This window comes from Macrotis lagotis, chromosome 1 (genome assembly GCF_037893015.1).
Source record: "Macrotis lagotis isolate mMagLag1 chromosome 1, bilby.v1.9.chrom.fasta, whole genome shotgun sequence".
NCBI classification, from domain to species: domain Eukaryota; kingdom Metazoa; phylum Chordata; class Mammalia; order Peramelemorphia; family Peramelidae; genus Macrotis; species Macrotis lagotis.
The window spans coordinates 478,785,154-478,807,761 of record NC_133658.1 but is presented as its reverse complement, the minus strand read 5'-3'; the positions used below and the strand labels follow the sequence as shown (position 1 = coordinate 478,807,761).

Here is a 22,608-nt window from a genome sequence, read left to right as displayed (position 1 = left end):
TATATACACACACACACACACATACACACCTACCTACCTAATCTAGCTATCTAGATTGTAAAGACTGGACTCCTAATTATTAAAATTCCTAAATACCAGGAAGTAGAGGGAGATTTTGGACTATACTAGTAACCTATTCCCTACATAGAGTGGGCTTGGGTATTTTGTTTCCCCTGCTCTTCTTGGGATAAACCAGCATGTTCCTTTAATAAGTGTTGCTTTTGTTTGGCACAGTGATAGAAAAAGATCAATGTACTATTTTTTTCACTTTTTCTAAAAAATAATATGAATCTGTCTATGGCAGAGTTGGGGGGGGGGGGGGAGAGAGAGAGACTGACTGGAAAAGACTCAGTCTGCTCACACAAAGGAATAACTGTTCCAAAGAAATGTAGCAAATATCAGAGGTGACACAGACTGAGAAGAGCTATGCATATGGCTGTCCCCATTTTCAGTAAAGGGTCAACATTTGGTATAGAAGGAAATATAAAATCTTCAAACATAATTTCCAGATAATATTAAATGAACAAACTACTTAAGTCTATAACAATTGTAGAAATCTAATATATTTTCAATTCAAACTGGAAGATTTAATAAAATCACTAATGACTTGACTCCAATAGGCAAAATCTAAAACTTGATGTTTTAGATGCTGAAATTGTTCAGCTTTTTCTTTACACTTTCTTAAACACCAGTACTTCAGAAACACTATATGTTTATCAAATACAAAAGTACTGATTACACAGAGGAGTGGTTTTGGGTGACAGCTGGAAAAAAATTTACCACAGAACTTCCCTGGAGTACAGATGGTTGGACTGCCTTAAGCAACATTCAACAAAAGTAGTGGTCTTTTTCAAAAAATTATGTGAATTTGGGCATTCATAATCTATATCTGAGCAATCAATGTTGTTTCACATAGATCAGAGCATACTGATCTTATCTGTATCAATTAGCTATAGTATCAGAATGATTAAAACTGAACTGGACCAAGCATGGGATGTAACAAAGCAATAAATTGATTTCCCAAAAGCCTATTTCCTAGGAGAACAATTTCAAGTACTACAAATACAATACTTTTTCATAATCCTTATCAATTTATATACTAGTCTGGTTGGTTGTTGTCCTTCTTTCTCAAAAACAAGGACCAAATTGACTTTACTGGGGTAACATCAAATTACAGTGTGTCTGATTGTAGCTGATCAGACCAATATGAACATGGAATGCTCTACCATAGGTGGGGCACAAATAGTTCATGTGAACATTTGAGATGGACTTCCTAATTTGCAGCATCTTAGATATAAAGGCATGAAAATACATATATGCATACAGGCAGGCATCCTGCTAGTCACTTGTTGTAAAGGCAAGGTAAAGTGATAAGATTTTAGCTAATAGTATTAATTCACTAATCATAACATTTTCTATATAACAAGGGTAGTTAGCCAAGTTCCTATATTTTAAGGCACAGAAAATGGGAAGATTGAAAATCATAACTTGGTTAAAATGAATTGTAACCTGAAACTTGGCAAAATACTATAGATTACAGTTTTAATTAGAGACATTTTAATTAAAAAGCTATTATTACATTCAACTTAAACACGAGTATTTAGAAAAACAGTTTCATCTAAAGGGTACTTAACTAACTAAAGTTCATCTGCTTTACATAGTTTATGCTATCTTCATTTTAATATATTAGTCCTGAGGAAGTATATTTATCTATTTTAGTTCTATTAAAATTCCTTATGACATTGTTCTTACCCATCATTCCATTGGTCACCAGCTGCTTCTTCAGCCACTAGAATATCATATTCTTCAGCAGCATATTTCTCCCAGTCGGAGAGCTCTTGGCCTTCACTTTCAGTATCCTAAATAGCACAGACAATTTTAGTATGATACAGACATTTATAAATATGTAACATAACAAAGTTTCCATAGCACTTACCCTAATTACAGAAATTTGATCTTTCTGTTCATGGTCAAGATATTTCTCAATGTTGAAAAATGTATCGAAAAAAACATTTGCTAATTTACATTTCTTTAAATCATGGAGAGTAATTTTTCCTGCAGAAATTTTGAAGAGAGGGAAGAAGACATTTATTTATGGCTTAAACCTTTAGAGCAAAAATAGAATTATTACTTACTTATTTTATATGTACTTATAATGAAGAAAAATTCATGCATTTTTCTGCAGAGTAAGACTAAAACTCATTTCAAAAATTTCAAGAAAAATTAGATATAATTATATTTAAATCCATTATTGGCAACCTTTCTAATAAAATGGGTCATTTACCTAATGTACAACTATGACAAAGTTTAAGTACTAATATCAGAATGTATCTTTATAATGATCATAACAACTGAGATTTACATAAGGACATAAAACATGACAGAATCAGCAAAATACTTTACACACACCATCTCATTTAATCCTCACAACTCTCTAAAATAGGTCCTACAGGTATTACCACTATTTCACAGATAAGGTTACTGAAGTTCAGAGAGGTTAAACAAGTAGCATAAACTAGGACTGGAATTTCCTGAGTTCAAATCCTGCACTCTTAATTCTATACCACTGAAAGGGAAAAAAAATGACTCAAGTGTTTTCAGCATTGTTTGTGTTTCTTCAAATGACAGGATGGCAAAATGGATATATGGCTATCTTAAAGCTGGGAAAACTGAGGTCTGATGCCTTCCTCTTTCACCCTAAAGTTGTGAGTTTCCTCATGTAGAAATATCCTGTATTAATGAAATCACAGGTCATATCCATATCCACTCTTATTTAATAATTTATCTAATTCAGTTCTAGATCAATCTCATTACACATCTATAGCACTTGTCCAGGATATCCATCTACTTACCCACCCTTTTTGAAGCATTAATTCAGAAAGTTCCTATTCAAATTCCTATCAGTTAACTTATTTGCCTCAGTTCCTCATCTGTAAAATGAGCTAGAGAAGGAAATGGCAAACTACTCCAGTATCTTTGCCAAGCAAATCCCCCAAATGGGATCACAAAGACTCAGACACAACAGAAACAACTGAATCAACAACAAACCCTCTGGGGATCCTACCTGGCAGTTGAGGCTGGGAGATTAAGCCTATAATTCTATTAAAAAAGGAAATAGTACACATCCCCTTTTAACCCCCAAGAAGTTCTGTAAATATAAGCCATTGTCAAATTAATTTTGCAATTGTTCTGGCTGGATTTAATCAATTTATTCTCCCATGCCCTAATTCACTTTAATTGCTGATCAAAATGTCTCTCCCTGACAGCCAATTCCCTATATATTTTCCCCAATAAAAGACTAAATTCTTGAGGGAAGGGAAATATCCATATTTTTGTCTTAGTATCTCCAGTCCTCAGCATGTTACTTGGCACATATTAAGTGCTTAATAAATAATAAGCTAAATTAATAAGTGCTTAATAAATAAAAATAAATAAGCTTAATGAATAATAAGTACATTAAATGCTTTTCTTCATTCATCTGGCTTTCAACTTAATCACTGAAATAAAACTATTCTCTCTAAATAATATTTATTTTTCTCCTTTCAAAATTCTTTCTTGAATTTTCAATGATTTATTTAGAGATCTGCTCTTTTATAGCTTATATTCCAATTTTCTTTTCTTGGTTGACATTGTATTTTCTATCTTGTTGGTTTATCACTAATCTCAGTTGAACCAAATTTTTCAGACTGTTGCTATTTTCCTCTTGAATCATATTTTTTTAGGGCTAGTTTGGGACTCTTGTTCTTTGTTTACAGCAAAAATGCCACAGCTATAGGAAACTGTTCTTTGGCATTCATAAGTCTGTCCAGTCATACTTGAAGATATATAAGCCAGGCTTTGCTTCAAATAGCAAAGATGGGTGAATCTTCTTAATTATGTCTCCATATTTTGATTAAATTATCACTTGATGCTTTTACCATTTTCCTCAGCTTTAAATTCATAGAGACATTTTAATGATTTATAGCCAAATAACCTCATAACTTTATCTCCAGCCACAAATATGGATCTAAAATAATTAACAGGAGCAATTCTCTCTCCAATAGTGATAGTACCACTAGGGGGTGCAATTTCAAGTTGGTAGATGTCTACATTGTTTATAACAACTATATACCTCTCTCCACTAGGAGACCTTTCAATTATATGATCGTTTTATAATTTTTATGAAGGCAGACCTTCCTTCAGTAAGGTTTTTTGCTTATAATATCTCGTCTGTTCCCACTGATAATACTAATTTGTTGGATGGATGAAAAGAAAGAAGGCATAAGTCCCTTATATGCTTTAGTAAATTGCAAGCATTCTTTGCATTTTGAACACAAAATTAGTCCATGTTTTCTTTCATTGATTAAATACCAGCTACCAAAGAATTTTTGGCAATTTATTGTACCAGTATGATACTGCAGTGTTCAATGTTCTTTTTTTATGTGTTATTTACAGCCACTGCTGACAAAGGAAGCATTTTGATCATGGTGGGTGAAATCAGCCACAGGGTTCATTTCTTTCACTGACTGTTTAGGCCCGGTTCTTTACAGTAAACAAAACTAAAAAAATCTGCTTGTGGCACTCCTGTACTGCCCAAGATGAATATATATCTCCTTCTGTTTAAGTGCATTATCTGGAGGTAAAGCCACATTTTTTTTTTGTTTTTACAACATCTAAATTACTCCCTGTAATCCTACTCTCTTCTTCTTAGGGAACCATCCTTTAAAAAAAGGATGAAAATGAAAAAAGCAAAAAATTTAAGAGAAAAAATTAGCAAAACTAATGAACACATCTAAAATATCTGATATTGTATGCTGTTTCATACCAATATATCCTAACCTATGCAATAGCAGTTTGGGGTCAAATTTGGTCTATATAAGTATACAACATTCAGTTGTGATTGTCGTGTGGTTTTGTTTTATAATTATTGTATTGTATTTTAGTTTTTCTGGTTTCACTTCACTTTTCATCAATGCATCTAAGTCTTTCCATATTTTTCTCTATATTTATCATACTTGTCTTGGAGCACAATGATTTTCCAGTACTTTGATGGACCATATTTGTTTAGCCATTCCTTAGTAATGATCTCTTAACTGTTAAGTCTGATAGCCTTTTCTCAGTCCTCCTTTTTCTTAACCTTTCTGTGGGATTTAGCACTGTTGAACATCTGTTCTTCCAGGAGTATTCTCTTTCTCTCTGGGTTTCTTGTAACTGCTCTCTTAGGGTCTTATTCTCTTTTTCCCTCCTTGTCTCTTTTATTATCACATAATATCTTGTCTGTTCCCACTGATCATACCAATTTGTATACCTCAAGGCTCTTTCCTAGAGCCTCTTATGTTCTCATTGTAAACTCTCACTTGGTGACTTCATTAGTCCCCATGAATTCAATTTTTATCCCTAAGAGAATTACCAAATACTCAGGCCAACATTTAACTCAAAGAATTGCTGAAAGAACTAACTGAAACAAATAACAAGAGAACAGGCCATCAATAAATAAGGGGATCTAAGAAATATGAAAGCCTAGTTGTGTTTCTGGTTTATTTTGCAATGATCGGGGCTATCCACTGAAAGGACTTTCTGAAATCTGGTAATATCATCTTTTGTTAATCTATAGCCCTGGGGTTTAAATAATAGGGCCAGTTAGGTGGCAAGTGGAAAGATTTGGATTTGGAGTCAGGATGACTTGGGTTCAAATTAATCCAACCTTTCTGGAGAGAAATTCAGAATTATGCCCAAAGGGCAATAAAAGCATGCATCAGTCCCTCTACTGGGGTCTGTTTCCTGAAGTGATCATGAAAAAGGGTACAAAAATATTCACAGCAGCTCTGTTTGTGGTAGCAAAGAATTGGAAATTGAGTGAATGTCCATCAACTGGGGAATGGCTGAAGAACAAATTGTGGTATATGTATGTTATGGAACACTTGTTCTATTAGAAACCAGGAGGGATGGGGATTCAGAGAAGCCTAGAAAGACTTGCATGAACTGATGCTGAGAAAGATGAGCAGAACCAGAAGAACATGGTACACCCTAATAGCAAATGGGGTGATTATCAATCTTGATGGACTTGCTCATTCCATCAATGCAATAATCAGGGACAATTTTAGGGTCTCTGTGATGGAGAATACCATTTGAATCCAGAGAAAGAACTGTGGAGTTTTAACAAAGACCCAAAACTATTGCCTTCAATTATTTTTTTTTAAAGTCTTATGTACTACATAATTTTGCTATCTCTAATATTTTATTTTTCCCTCAAGGATATGATTTTTCTCTCAACACATTCAATTTTGATCATGTTTAGCATGGAAACAATGTAAAGATTATCAGACTGCCTTCTGTGGAAGGGGTGGGAGGAAAGGGGGGAAGTGTAAAATTCAAAACCTTATAAAAATGATAGGCAGAAAGTACTATTGTATATAATTGGAAAACAAAATATTTAAAAAGACAAATTAATCTTAGATTAATTGGCTGTGCAATCCTGGGCAAATCATTTACCCTTTGTCCACTTCAAGTTCCTCAGCTGTAAAAGGGAGACACTAATAGTACCCATCTCACATGAGAGAACATTGATAAAAGTGCTGAGCACAGGGCCCAGGATACACAACAGCTCCTTAGTACTTCGGCCTTTCCTTCCTTATGCTCGTGCCCATTTCCTAGTGTTATTATTCACTGATTTACAGAACTACCAGGGTAAGCAAACTCCCTCAACTTCTTTTTCTCTGCAAATATAATCTTAGAAACCTGTCTTACTTTCAAAGTGATTATCACAAAAATTCTTTAAAAAACTAAAGGATAACTGCATATTCAATCCCAAGATAGCCAATTAGTGAGAAACTGGAATAGTTATGTAAAATTATCCATAAAATTTGAGAAAGGTTTTTATTATAATACTATACTTAGAACTTAACTATAAAAAATAATGAAAAATTTAGCTAGTTCTTTCTAAAAAAGAGATATGAAGTTGGAGGAAAAACTTTTCTCTCTTTCAAACCCAATGTGCCAACCTCTTAACTTCATTCTTCTTTTGTCTCCTATCTCCATTTCTGAACTTTCTAAGGCCCTGGAAATGATTATTTAAAATATTTTCTTATGTTCCAAACTGCCTGGACCTATCAGGGTGTACCCTAAACTTTAATAAGACTTTTATTTGCCATGTCATTACTGTAGAGTGCCAGCTATAAGATTAAGAGACCAAAGGATCTTTAGAACTTAAATGTCTCCCAATTAGAGTTAGGCAATCATTATTTGTAGGAAAGAACAGCTGTTCATCCACCCCAGGCTTAAAATAGTCAACTGTGGTCATAAAAGCACTCTTTGCTGAGTATTCTTCTGGAGCCATGCATGACATTTTCTATGAGACCGGGCCTGCTCACTTGAACCTTGTAGGGCCATCTCTTTACTCTTTACTTATGCCCCATTTTCAAATTCCAAGGGTAACTTTGTAATCTGCTATTTCCATGGCAAGCATTCAGAAAAGTTACCGAACAGGGGCCATGCATTAGGAGTGGAGATACAATGACAGAATGAAAAGATTCCTACCAATAGGAGCTTTGATTTTTTGGGGAAAGAAAGCACTTATATGGGTAAAGAATGTACAAAACAGTAACAGGGTCAGAGAGGGTTGGGATGTTCTAGAGGTGAGAAGGGAATCAAAAATGGCTTCATGTACAAAGTGGCATGCTGCTGTAAGCTGAATTTTGAAGGAAACAAGGCACTCTATGAAGAGGAGGTAAGGAGGAATAATATAACTGATTATATAACTTATTTTAACTGGAATTATTTGAACCTTTATTTAAAATGCTAAGATAAGTCATGAATTTATTAAATTTTGGGAAATACTAAGGCATTACCCTAGTCTATACCTGCCAAACAAAGACAACTCTAAAGTGAATGGGAATGCAGGAAGACAGCTTTACCTTCGAATTGTGGTTTCACAAGATCTAACATCTGACACAGACAATCTTCAAATGGTAGAGGCTCAATAGCCATATTATCCAGTTTTTGGCACTGTTCTTCATAGAAATATTCTAGCTCGTACATTGATAAAACTCCATCTCCATCAAGATCCATGCAGCGGAACCAATATTCAATACTGAAATTATAGATATGTTAAATGACAAAAAATACCTGGCCCTCTTCAAGCACTTTATAAAAAGCAAAAAGCTTGGGGCAGCTAGGTGGCACAGTGGACAAAGCACTGACCCTGGAGTCAGCAAGGCCTGAGTTCAAATGTGACCTCAGACACTTAATACTAACTTATCTGAATGACCTTGGACAAGTCACTTAACCCCATTGCCTTGCAAAAAAAAGCAACAAGCAGCTATCAATTACGCATAATTACCCACAAAACAAATCATATTGAATATATATCTTTTAAATATATCGCAAAATAAAAATAAAATACCTGGTTGGAGTTTTTTTGTCTTCTTCAGATATCAAAAACCAGACAAAATCAGCATAGCTTATTTTCCCTTCTTTCTGTACTTTTCTTCCCCTTTAATACAGTGAAATAATCAAGAAAAAGAAAATAAAAATGTGAGGAAAAACACCTGACATTTCAAATAGCATTAGCTAAAATAGTTAACCAATGCTCTTCTTGCTCTTCAATATTTTAGAAAAACCCAAAAGATACAACCCTAAAACCTGGGTAAATGACAAATTTTTGTTGATTCTTAATTATGTGTCATAATCTCAACACTGGAAATTATGTAATTTCTTATAGTTCTCTTTCACATTCGTCAAAGCAAAATTGACTATTTGGTTTGAATGTTTCAGTTTTTAACTGATTTCAATGTCTCATATCCTGTTTCCTTTCAGACACACACGTACTATATGATTTAACATACCCAACAAAAGCTAGACTGCTAATTGTTTATATTTGTTGGCTCTGACAATATGCTGTTTTGTATATAACTGAAGTGGCAAATCACAAGATGAAGTGATGGAGGTGAAGCAGTAAAAATCTAAGTTCAAGGTACTTGGTTGACTGGGTTTATTTATTAACTTTTAAAATTGTATTCAAACTTGCAATTCCACTTGCCAATGGAAAACTTAAAAGAACCCAGAAAGGGCCATGTTTTCTCTAAAAACTTCTTCCTTTCTCTCTCCCTGCTAAACTAACTTTGCCCTTTTTTGGTTCCTATTTTCATTTGCTCATGCCCTATATCATGGGGTCCCTTGTGTCTCTTTTGAAATGGGGGCAGCTAGGTGGCTCAGTAGATAGAGCACCGGCCCTGGAGTGAGGAGGACCTGAGTTCAAATCCAACCTCAGACACTTAATAATTGCCTAGCTGTGTGCCCTTGGGCAAGTCACTCTTAACCCCATTGCCTTAAATAAAAAAAAGATAATATAAAACATTCAAGTTTTCTTCCATAAAGTTGGTTTAATTAAAAAATTAAATAGGAACAAATCCACAGAAATATAAACATTAAGATACTATTTCATTACTAAAAAGATCAAGACATTTTAACTCTTTCCTGATATTTTTCTAAATATGTCTCTCCCCTATCATCATCTTTTCATACTCCATTCCCAAAAGAATGAGATGAAAAACTAATTTGTTCACCCAGTTCCAATTTTATCTTGTCCTAAGTCGCCAATGTCTTCTGGAAATCTTGATCTGGATGTCCCAAATGAAATGACCACCTTGGCATTACCATTCTCTTCAATCACAACTGAAACCACCTTCATTTTTACTCTTCCCTCCCTCTCTTTTTACATCCAATCAATTGTCAAGTTCTATTAATTCTACCTCCACATTTTTTCCATATGTGCCTTTTATCCATTCCCAAAGTCCTTCATCACATCCAACCTTGATTATTTTTTTAAAAACTTCAACTATTTCTCTCCAATATATTCTCCACATAGTTGTCAAAGTAATCCTTCTAATGGACAGAACGTTCTTATGATGTCCAGACATTATTATCTCCAATTCTTTGTGATCTCATACAAGAGATCCTAGCCTGCTGATACTGTCCATGGGATTTTTTGGGAGAGATATTAGAGTGGTTTGATATTTCCTTCTCCAATGGATTAAGGCCAACAGAGATTATGTTACTTGCTCAGGGTCATTTAGCTAGTCAGTGTCTGAGGACAGATCTGAACTCAGGTCTTCCTGACTCCAGGTCCAGCACTCTATCCACTAAGCCATCCACTGCTTCAATGCACAGATTAAACTATATCATTTCCCTCCTCAAAAATCTTTAGTGATCTTTTGCATAAAATGCAAACTCTCTCATATGGTATTGAAGACCTTCGATAATGTGACTCCAACCTACCTTTCCAGTTAATTTCATGTTTTACCAGTTCATAGATCTGAAATGCTGACTTTCCCCTCCCTTATCTTATCTTCTATTTAATTCAGCATTGTAGGTCATCCTACTGGCTTTATCCTTGTCTGTTGAAATTAATTTTCTTCCATCCAGTGCTGTTCCTAAAACTTGCATTAATCAATCCAGCTCAAAGTATTCGCTTCTTTTTCAAAATGACCTAGAACATTTGCCTGGATCACTATTTTTCCCTTAGCATATTCTGTCTTATATTATACATATCTGTTCAAGGACAGGAGTAGTATAGTTTTTTATTTTTATATTCCTGGTGCCTTTCATAGTAAATATCAAACTGAATTTATATAGAAAACAGATAATTTCCAATTTTAAAATATAGATTTTTGTGTATTTGAATGATAAGATGGTGACTAACAGCTCATTCACATAAGCCCCAGTGATTATTTGAAAAGAATCCTAAATAAAGCAAGACTTTAATTAAAAAAAAAACACCTAAAAAACTAAAAAGAATCAGAAGTAAAAGTTTTCATCCAGAACTGAACAAAAAAGATGGCCAAAAGCTGGCAGAGAGCATGTAGAGGGATCTTACCATGGAACACAATACAAGTAAAGGTAAATGTGGAAGCCCATGGAAGTGAGGAGGGGGGTGGGGAGTTGTCCTAGGGAAGCCAGCTCAAACTCAGGTAAACCAGCTAGAAGTTGGTAGAGGCAGGAGAGGAGATGCATTAGGGAGGCCAGTATAAACTCCCTCATACAAAAAGGGAAAACTTTGCCGAAGTAGTGGATGCCCTAAAAAATAGAATGAAGCAAAACTCAATGACTCAATGAGACAACAAGAAATAATGAACAAAGTCAAAATAATGAAAAAATAAAAGAAAACACAAGGGATCTACTATTAAAAAAAACTGGCCAGTCAGAAAGAAAGAGTTTAATAATCATCAGACTTCCTGAAAACCATGACCAAATAAAAAATCTGGCTATCTTATTTAAGAATTCATAAAATAAAATTTCCCAGATCTATTAAAAGCAGAGGGTAATGTGAAAAAAAGAATTTAAAATCCCTTCATGAAACTCCAAAATGAAAATAACAGTCAAAATCTAGAACTTTAAAAAAAATGTTTCAGAGAAAAAAAAGTACAATTACCAAGGAATCATGCTTCTACAAGACTTTTCTGCAATTACTATAATAGAGGAGATAAAAATCTTGGAATGTAATTTTCAAAAAGACAACCAAGGATACCCCACCCAGTAAGACTGAGTATAGTCCTTCACATGAGGAGGGAAATGGACCTTTCACAGAGAAGGGAATTTCAAGCATTTCAGATGAAAAGAACTGAGTTGAGTAGTAATGTCAAGTTTTCCTGATTAAAAGTCTAAAACTGAAAATGGAGAAGTAAAGAGGAAACTAGCAAGCAAAATGCATTTGAGCAACAAGAAGGGGTTATATGATAATGATATGTATACCTACAGGAAGTAAAAAGACACATCTCCCTTTGAAATTCCATCATCTTGGGGCAGCTAGGTGACACTGTGGATAGAGTACCAGCCCTAGAGTCAGGAGGACCCAAGCTGAAATCTTGCCTCAGACACTTAATAACTACCTAGATGTGTGACCTTGGGCAAGTCACTTAATTCCACTGCCTTGCAAAAAAAAACAAAAAAATCCATTATCTTTAAGGATCACATTAGGAGAATTAACAAAAAATATAAGGTTATAAGGTATGGTTTTAAGAAGAGAGAATAACCATGAAGTGGAGAAAGAGAATGGATAATGAACTTTTATGTGAGTTATACAATGGAGGACTGCTACATGCAGATTTTGATGTAAAATAAAATAGTTGGTTCCATGCCAAAAATGAAGACTAACTTAAGAATTACTGGGTCAAAGAAAAAATCTTAGAAGAATTAATTCATTTTATGAAGAAAATCAGATAGCATAAAACTTTTCAGATGGGAGTCAAAGTAGCCCTTAAGGGAAAATTTGTATCTCCAAACTCAATAAAAATAAAGAACAGATCAACAAACATAACATTCAACTAAAAAAAAAAAAAAACTAAAACACAACTGTAACACAGAACTTCAGATAAAAAATAAAAATTCTGAAAATCAAAGAAACCATTAATAAAACTAGTTAATTGCAGAAAAGTCTTGTATAAGCATGATTCCTTGGTAAATAAATAAATGGCTAATCCTAGGCTACACTAATTTAATAGAATATATTGTGCTATAACCACTGATAGACCATTGGAGCTCTTTTTGTTAGTTTAAAAAAACTACAAGATTAACTGTAAACTAAACAAATATGAAGAACAGAGAGGAAAATTAAACTACTGGGATCAAAAATGAAAAATTCATAACCAATGAAAAGAAAATAAAGAAAAGCACTGAATAGAAATTAATTTGGACAGAATAATCAGTCCAACAAAAGTGATACATAAGACAGATGAATTATCTACAAAAATACAAAATACAAATGATACAAAGAATAGAAATAAGGATTTAATTAAATCTATCTCAGAAAAAAGAATTGAATGATTCTTAAATGAACTCCCAAAAGGAAAAAAAGTCCAGGAGTAGGAGTAGTTGGATTTGCCAATATATTCCATCAGACATTCATTTGAAAGGGTTTGATATCTAAAGTATGGAAACAATTTCCAGATATATGTGTGTATGTAAATATAAATACATAATATGTGTATGCATATGCATATGTGTATATATATGTATACATACACACATACACGACACAAAAAGTTCTCAAAAGAATTGCAAAGTTTTTTGTTTTTTGGTTTTTTAGATTTCTCAAGGCAATGGGGTTAAGTGGCTTGCCCAAGGCCACATGGCTAGGTAATTATTAAGTGTCTGAGGTCAGATTTGAACCCAGGTATTCCTGACTCCAAGGCTGGTGCTCTATCCACTGCACCACTTAGCCGCCCCTAGAATTGAAAAATTTTAATGAACATCTTAAAGAATGCTTTAATTAACTAAGAGACCTGCAAATCAAAATGACCTTCACAACCTAAAAATTGGCAAAAATGATAAAAGATGGCAATAGTCAATATTGGAGGGGTTGCAGTTGGTGAATCTGTGAATCTATACAAGCACTCTGAAAAGCAATGTACAGTTACACAGATAAAGTGCCTAAGATGTCTACAGTCTTTTCAATGTTCCTTAAACAAGACACCCTTATCTCCTGAGTCTGAGCATTTTCATTGTCTACTCTCCAAGTCTAGAATGCTATCCCTCATCATCTCTACTTTCTGATATCCCTGGTTTCCTTCAGCTCCTACCTTCTCCTGAAAGTTTTCCCCAATCTCTCTTTATTTCTATTTTTTTTAAAATGGGGCAATGGGGTTAAGTGACTTGCCCAAGGTCACACAGTAGGTATCAAATATTTGAAGCCAGATTGAAACTCAGGTCTACCTAACTCCCAGAACTGGTGCTCTACTCACTATACCATTAAACTGTGTCCACCCATGCCACTCCCCCCCCCCAATCTCTCTTAATTCTAACATGTTCCCCAAATGAATTATCTACTATATTCATCCTATATATAGCTTGTTTGTAAGTCATTTCCCCCATTAGATTGTGAGCTCTTCAACATCAGGAACTCTCTCAGTACGTAATTTAGTGCCTGGCACATGTTTATTAACTAACTTTTGATCTAGACATTCCATTATTGGCGGTTACACCCCAAAGAGCCCATTGGAAAGAAAAAAATCCCACATACTTCAAAAATACTTATAGCAGCATTTTTTTGTGCTATATTTATATATAGCAAAGAAATGGAAGCAAAGTAGGTGCCCATCAATTAGATAATGGCCAATCCTACACTAATTTAATAGAATATATTGTGCTATAAGAAATGATGAATGTGGAGAAAAAGAGTCATGAAAATAATATGCACAATGATGACAAAATATACATCCCTCCCCCTCCAAAAGAAAATGTTACAAAATTACAAAGAACAATGAGAAGACAATCCTAATCCTCCTTTGCAAGGGGCAGGAGAATCATAAGTAGTATGTAAAAATGTATTTTCAGACTTTTCCATACAGTCATTAATTTACTGGTTCCTTTTTTGTAAATACTCTATGACATGTAATCCTCTAATGGGGAGAGGGAAGGAAACTGGAAGAAACTATGAAGATGTGATAAACAAAAGACATCAATGAAAACATTTTTAAAAGGAATGAATGTTAATAATAATAAAAAACCAGTAAACTGGTTACAAAAATTGGATAAGAAGGAATCCAACCAATCTCTTCTTTAATATAAATAAGGTCTGGATAAGGAAAATAGGAAATCAAAGCACTGAAAGATTTAGATCAAGGGTTCTTAACCAGAGGTCTATGAACAGGTAATTGAGTGCATGTGTGTGCAAGCTTTTAAAAATATTTGGATAACTTAACTTTGGATAACTTAACTCTTAAGCTTTACCAGATTGCTAAAGGGTTCATGACACAAAATAAGTTAAGAAACTCTGTCGTATAAAAATACTCCAATGAATATTGTTGTAAAAATAGTGACTAAAATAGTAGCAAAGAGATTCCAATAATATATTTAAAAGATTACATAGTATACCAAGATTGGATCAAGAATCCTGAATGGAATCAATATTTTTTAAAAAGTATAAATATAAAACATTTTAATAATAAAAACAAAAGTGCACAATTATAATTTAAAAGCTTTTTGACAAATTTCAAAGATTTTTTTAGTTAAAAAATGTAAAAACAAAAATAGTAAACTCATCCATTCTTTTTATGATAAATAATATTTATCTCAAACAAAAGGTAGTATTAGTTATAATAGAGATACACTAGAGATTTCTTCAAAAACATGAGAAAAAGCAAGGGTGTCAATTATTACTATGTTTTAATACTGCAAAAGGGGTTCTAAACCTGTTTTTGTGTTGTTATAAATTTGATTCAATTCTCTTTATGTTTGAGAAATGAAACCTTTATCAGACACACTTACTGTAAAGATTCTTCCCAGATTTCTGCTTTCCTTCAAATCTTGGTTGCACTGGGTTCTGCTCATGCAAAACCTTTTTAATCTAATCAAAGTTATCTGTTTTACAATATGTAATACTCTTCATCTTGTTTGGTCATGAATCCTTCCCTTCTCCATAGATCTGAAAAGTAACATATTCACTGATCTCCTAATTTGTTTATGATATCATTCTTTATGTCTAAATCATGTTCCCATTTTGACTTTATTGTGGTATATGTCATAAGATGTTGCTAACCTTTTTTTTCTGTTATAGATCCTTTTGGCAATCAGGTGAAACCTATGTACCCCTTCTCAGAATGTTTTAAAACATTTTTTTAAAAAAGGTAACACAGGAAAACAAGTGAATGCAGTTACCAAAACATTTAAAAAACAACTTCACTGCCCAGTTTAAAAACCTTTTAGGATATACTACTGCATAGATTAACAATAGCAATTAGACAAGAAAATAAAATTGAGGGTATAAGCAGAAGCAAAAAGGAAATAAAATTGCTGCATTTTTCAGATATGATAATCTACATTAGAAGTTAGAAATTCAACTAAAGATTAAATGAAACAATAGCATCAGAAAAATAGACATAACAAATCCACATAAATATATTCTGTACATTACCAACAAAACTCAGTAGGAAATTTTATTAAAAAAAGAATGAATAAAATATTTAGGAATTGTTCAAAAATACACAGAAACCATATGAATAAAACTATAAAATGCTCTTTACAAAAATAGAGCTAAATAATCGGGAGATTTTAACTTTCATGTTGCAATGTTGCAGTGTAATAAAAAATATGATCTAAATTAATATTTAGTGCGAGACCAAATCAAACTAAAAAAACAAAGGCTAGGGAAAAATAAGCAAATAATGAAATTGATCTAAAAGAATCAAATTTCTAAAATGTCAGTCAGTTGATAAACATTTTTTAAGGCATATATTATGTACCAAGCTAGGGAGATAAGAGTTCCTGACTTCAAAGAGACCACAGTCTAATGGGGAACCTAACAGGCAAATAACTATGTACAAATAATACATATACAGGATATATTGGACATAATCAATAGAGGGAAGGTATTAAAGTAGATCAAGAAAGACTTCTTATAGAGGCTGGAATTTTAGGTGGAACTTGAAAGAATCCAGGAAGCCAGAAGGAGGAAATAAGAAGGAAGAGAATTCCAGGCATGAGTGATCTAGAGTCAAGAAATGGAGTATCTTATGTCAAGGACATTTGACAGGAAGGAAGCCAATATCACTGGCTCCCAGAGTATGACATCAGGAATAAGTTTTAAGAAGAGTGGAAAGGTAGGCCTAGGACCTATGAATGGTAGTGGAGGGTCAGAAGAGAACAACTAACGTATGTGAGAGATAGTGGAAAGGTAAGAATCAATGATACTTGGTAATAAAAGTAGAGTGGGGGAGGGGACAAAGGTAAGGAATCAGGTATGATATCTAGTGAATGTGGGTGTGATAGGGAGAATGATGTACTCTTTTTAAAAAAAATTAATACTTTATGTTTTCCAATTATATACAATAGTAGTTTCTATCATTTTTTTGTAATGTTTTGAATTTTACAATTTTCCTCCCATCCTCCCTTCCCTCCCATCCCCCCATCCCCCCATCCCCCCAGGGAAAGTAGTCTGATAATCTTTATATTGTTTCCATGCTATACATTGATCAAAACTGAATATGTTGAGAGAGAAATCATATCCTTGAGGAGAAAATAAAATATTAGAGATAGGAAAATTATGAAGTACATTAAAACCCTTTAAAAAAAAATCAAAGGTAATAGACTTTGGTCTTTGTTTGAAGTTCTTTCGTAGTTCTTTCTCTGGATATATATGTATTGTCCATTGCAGGTACTCTAAAATTGTCCCTGATTATTGCACTGATAGAATAAGCACTTCCATTAAGGCTGATTATGATGGTACTCTTGAGGAAAGAGTAAGTAAGTAAGTAAGTAAGAGGAAAGCTAGAAAGACAGGAAAGTTTAATGGGAAAGATAACGAGTCCAGGTTTGAATATGCCGAAATGTTCATGATAATTCAAGCAAGGATATCTAATAGGCAGTTGGGGGATGTGGGATTGGGGGCAGGAGAGAGGCTAGAACTAGAGAAGCATTCTGAGGGTCACTTGTGTAGAAATAATTAAATTCTTGGGAGCTGAATGGATCACCAGGTGTAAAGGAAGAAAAAAATTGGTCCTAGGACTGAGTCTTGTGGGACATCCTTGGTTAGTAAGCATGGCCTGGATGAAGATCCAGAAAAAGAGCTTAAGAAGGAGTAGTTATATAGGGAGAACAGTGTCATGAAAACCTAGAGAGTATCCAGAAGTAAAAGATAATTTCAAAAATGCAAAGAGGTGAAGAAGGATAAGGATTAAGAAAAGGCCACTGAATTTGGCAATTAAGAGTTCATTAATAATTTTTAAAAAACTGTTTTGGTTGCATGATGTGAAAGGAAAGAAAGTGGAGGCATCAACTATAAATGGTGTTCTTAGGGAGCTTAGCCACAAAAGGAGATATACAGGACAAAAGCTAGGTAATATAGATTAGTGAAATGAGAGTTTTATGAGAATGGGGAGACAGTCACATATTTAGACAATAGGGAAGTAGTCAAAAAGAAAGAATTCAGAAAGTGAGGATGACTAAATGGGCATTCTGTTGGGCAGAATACAAATGGGCAGTCTGAAATAGGATCACTTGTGCAAGTATAGTTTGCAAGAATGGTACCCTCTTCATTTGAGAAAGGAATGAAAATGGATATTAATGGCAGAAAGATTCTGAGAGATGTGAGCTGAAGAAGAATGGAGAAGAGGAAATTCTCAGAGAATGGCCTTAATTTTTTCAGTAAAGTATGAGTCAAAGTTTTCAGTTGAGAGATTGGGAGCAGAGAGAGAACTGTGGGATGTTGGAGGGGTGAAGAGATTGGAAAAGCCTCCTAGTGAGTGGGGCAATCAATGAAGAAGGTGGTAAAGGACTGCCTCACTATCCTGAGGATCAGTCAAGATCACATAACAAATCTGTAGTGTGTCTTGTCTGCCTGGTTTGGTGATTTTCTCCAGCTTTGTAGCAGATGGGAAAAGGAGAAAAGAAAAGCATTTATTCAGTGCCTACTAAGTTCTAAGCACCTGTGGTAAGATTTTTTTCTCCCCCAAATTTTGTTTCCTGTAATTTTTACAATTTTATGAGGAATGTGCTCTCATTATGCCCATTTTATGGATAAGAAAAATGAGGAAAACAGAGGGTTAAGTGACTTGACTGGGATCACATCTGTCTGAGGCTGAATTTTAATTGTCCTTTTTTGACTCCAAACCCACACATTATCCATTGAACCATCTGTTGCCTCTGGGTAGTAGGTGAATTATCAAATGAAAAAAATGTGAAGCAAAGAGGCAGTATGTACCACATCTCAAAGTACACTACAAAACTGTAATTCAGGATTTTGGGAAAAAATTAAATATTGCATAATCAATAAGAGAGAGAAAAAATTAAATATTGCATAATCAATAAGAGAGAGAAAACCAAATCTATACCTTGGGAATGCAACTAAAATTAGAAAAAAAAATTTAAAACCCTAACAAGCAGGAAAATAGAAATTCTGAAAATCAAAGAGGAGAGAAAAAAAACTGAAAATAAAAAAATTAAAATGATAAATAAAACCAGGGACACATTTTTGAGGGAACTAATAAAATAAATTATTTCCCCCCAAACATGTCAACAAAACTGACTTAAATGAAATGGATGAATATTACAAAAAACATGAAATATTCAAATAAACAGAATAAGAAAGAATTTAAAGGACTCAATCTCAGAAAAAAAAATATGACATAAAGGAACTCAAAAAGGAAAAAAATTCAGAAGGACCAGACATATTGACAAATTACATCTATCAAAAAACAACTAATTCCAATATTAGATAAACCATTTGCAAAAGATGACAATATCCTTTAATGAAACAAATATGATCTTGATACTGAAACCAGGGAGAGATCAATTGAGGAAGAAAACTGTATCTCTAATGAACAATGATGGAAAATTATGGAAAAAATATTAGTGAAGGAGTTATAACAAGATATTAGAGTCATATATATTACATGATGTATTTATACTAGGAATGCAGAACTGTTCTAACATAAAAGTCTTAAACATTAATAGGCAATATGAATAACAAAAGATAAATCTCATGATTACCTCAATTGATGAAAAAAATTCTCTTCACAAAATGCCACACTTTTTACATGTTAAAAACATTAAAAAGTTTAGGAAGAAATAGACTATTCTTTAACATGATAAAGAGTATCTAGTTTTATTTTTAAAAATCAACAACTAACTATAATGAAGAAATATTAGAGGGCTTTCTAATAAGAACAGAGTGTTAAACAAAGTGGTACTGTCACAACTATCATTTGCTAAAGTTGTAGAAATGCCTGCTATAAAAATAAAAGAAAACTAAATTTAAGGGATAAAACAAAGAAGAAACAGCAATATTATTATCTAGGGATAACATGGTTTAGAGAACTCTAGAGATACAACTCAAAATTATCTGAAATATTTAATTTCATTAATTAACAAGCTAAATACATCCTAATAGTACCATTAAAACTTAATAGTAAGAGATACAGAAAAGAAATTCCATTCAAAATAATTACAGAATGTTAAAAAAAAAAACATTCACCACAATCTGAAAGGCCAGCTAGCCACTAAGACACATAGAAATAGACCTAAATAATTGCAGAGAGGAGCAGCTAGGTGACACAACAGATAGAACACTAGCCCTGGAGTCAGAAGGATTCTGAATTCAAATTTGTACTCAAGACACTTAATACATAGTACCTGTGTGACCTTGGACAAATCACTTAACCCCACTGCCCCACAAAAAAAAAAACAAAAAATAAATTGGAGAGATATTATCTCTATGTGAAAATATCCAGTACCATTCCCCCGTCATCTGCCCTAGATTTCCCATCCTTAGAAGCAAAAGAGTGGCATCTCTAGGCCTACCTAGCAAAAAGAGACAACAGAGAACCCACAAGCAATGAAAAAATTAAATTTCAAAGGCCCCGGTGGAAGCAGGCAGGAAAATAGATCCAATCAACAGTTCATAGTGTCATTTGTCCTAATGGAACTGGGAGAATAAGTAGCAGTTCAGGCTGCAGCAACTAGTAGGAAAATAAGAAATACTTCTCTTAGAAGTAGCAGCATACTGAGTGATGTGAGCCCCAGAAGAGGAGGCACTGCAAGGGCAATAGCTTGGGCAGGGTTATCATTCATTACCCAATACAATTGGGAACTGATAAAGCCCCTCTACTGCTGTCTGTTATCCAAAGCTCAGGCATTACTGATCAGGTATTACTGACAACACCTTCTCATGGAAAGGTTACTGGACAAAGGGGCTAATTGTTAAGATAGTCCTTTGTGGGGGTAGAGGTGGGGGGGGGGGTCGTAGAAAGGGATGAAAAGGTCTGCAGGAAAGGAGTTGGAGACCTTTAGAAAAAGTCTTTTAAAGGATAAAATTTTGGTAATTCTTCCAAATGCAGCTGGGTTTTGGGCATGTTCTGATATTGACTGTAGTACTTGGACAGGTTTCATGTAAATCAATAATGACCTGTTAACTACTTCACTAGAGAAAACCATGACTCATAATGAGCATTGATGACTACTCTTCTTCATGGCCCTGATATTCCTGGTGCTGCTCCTGTTCATTATCATTTTATAACAAGAGCTCCTTGATGAATGACTATTATTTGGCACCACTCACCATATAATCCAAGTCTCTAAGCTACAGGGCTTAGGGGAGAGGTAAAGTCTGAGATTTCCTGTTTATAAGACCTTCCCATATCCTGTCACTCTCTACTTTGTTTTTTGAGAGAAAGTGGGGTTGGCTTTCTATTTTTGTTTTCTTTTTTGCCCTGCAGTGCTGACCATTAAAAGGCTCCTCAAAATCCTGAGATCAGGTTTGTTTTTAGAAGTCTTAAGTGGTATAAGATTCTCTAGACTATAATTTACCTTTAGGATCTTGCCACCAAAGCACAGTGTATTGTAGAAACAACACCTACCATATGCAGACTGGTCTTTTTTTTCTCTAAAAAAGGTAATAAAACTAGGGGGCAGCTAGGTGGCGCAGTGGATAGAGTACCGGCCCTGGAGTCAGGAGTACCTGAGTTCAAATCTGGCCTCAGACACTTAATAATTACCTAGCTGTATGGCCTTGGGCAAGCCACTTAACCCCATTTGCCTTGCATAAAAAAAACCCTAAAAAAAAAAAGGGTAATAAAACTAGCCTTGAAATTTAATTGTTCTAATGGACCAAGTTTCCAAAAAAATCAAGCCAGTCATGTAATTTTATAGTGGCTGAAGTACAAAAGGTGGCCGAAAAATAGCAACTGGCTTCTTAGGTCTGCAAATACTTCTGACCATCAAAGCCATGATGGCAAATACAGAAGCAAGAAAGTTGCTTTTCAACTGAATCAATTATAAATCTTTGTAAAATATACTTTTCATACTATTCCTAAGTAAACATTTGTGTTAACTGCCTTGTGTTAGCCTACGAACATCTAGGTTTTTACTAGTCTCAAACCTATACTATTTACCATTGTGAAATAGATGTGGACCACAAAAGATAATTATATATCACTGGATCATTAAATATAGTGGAAATTTATTAAAATTAATATATAAAACATAATTATATAATTAATTGTGTAATGGTAAATTAAAATTCATCAATTAATAATAAATTATATCACTAAATTATATTGTATTAAATAAAATATAATAAAAATTGTGATACCACCTAGATTAAGATTCAGTGATATACCAAATTACCAAAAAATTTACTTTATAAAATGAAAAACAACAATTCATTAGGGAAAAAAAGAAAAGGTCAGGAATCCAAAGGGAAATAATGGAAAAAATGAGAAAGCATAATAGTACCAGATCTCAAACTATACTATAAAGCAATAATTTTTGCAACCATTTAGAACTGTTTAAAAGATAGAAAAATTGATCACTGGAACAGATTAGGATCCTAAGACAAAAGAACACAGTAGCATATAATGTTCAATAAAGCCATAAATGCCAACTACTGGGATAAGAACTTAGTATTCAATAAAAAGTACTGGCAAAGCAGTTTTGGCAGAAATGGAGTTTAAACCAACCTACATCACCATATATTAGAGTTTGTAATAGATATAAGACATATAAGATTATATAAACAAATCTGAAAAGCAAGCAAGGAGATTCCTTTTCTAACTATAGACAGGGAAACATTTCTTAACCAGGGTATAGATAGGGAGGTTCACAAGAGATTTAAAAGGTCAATTTTGACTACATAAAAACTGA

General features: G+C 33.7%; 1 protein-coding gene and 1 pseudogene across 3 annotated transcripts in view; both read right to left on the bottom strand.

Annotated features, from left to right (window-relative positions):
- The window catches only part of PPP2R3B (protein phosphatase 2 regulatory subunit B''beta), a 129,980-nt gene that overhangs the window by 24,968 nt on the left and 82,404 nt on the right, over positions 1-22,608 (bottom strand). For all 3 annotated transcript variants that reach the window (XM_074213684.1, XM_074213685.1, XM_074213686.1), the window contains exons 9-12: positions 8,381-8,470; positions 7,893-8,068; positions 1,937-2,055; positions 1,753-1,859 (exon numbers count right to left, since the gene is read on the bottom strand). In XM_074213684.1, the coding sequence (XP_074069785.1) occupies positions 1,753-1,859; positions 1,937-2,055; positions 7,893-8,068; positions 8,381-8,470 (492 nt within the window). The remainder of the gene's footprint in view (positions 1-1,752; positions 1,860-1,936; positions 2,056-7,892; positions 8,069-8,380; positions 8,471-22,608) is intronic.
- Positions 2,073-4,403, bottom strand: LOC141507216 (p21-activated protein kinase-interacting protein 1-like; annotated as a pseudogene).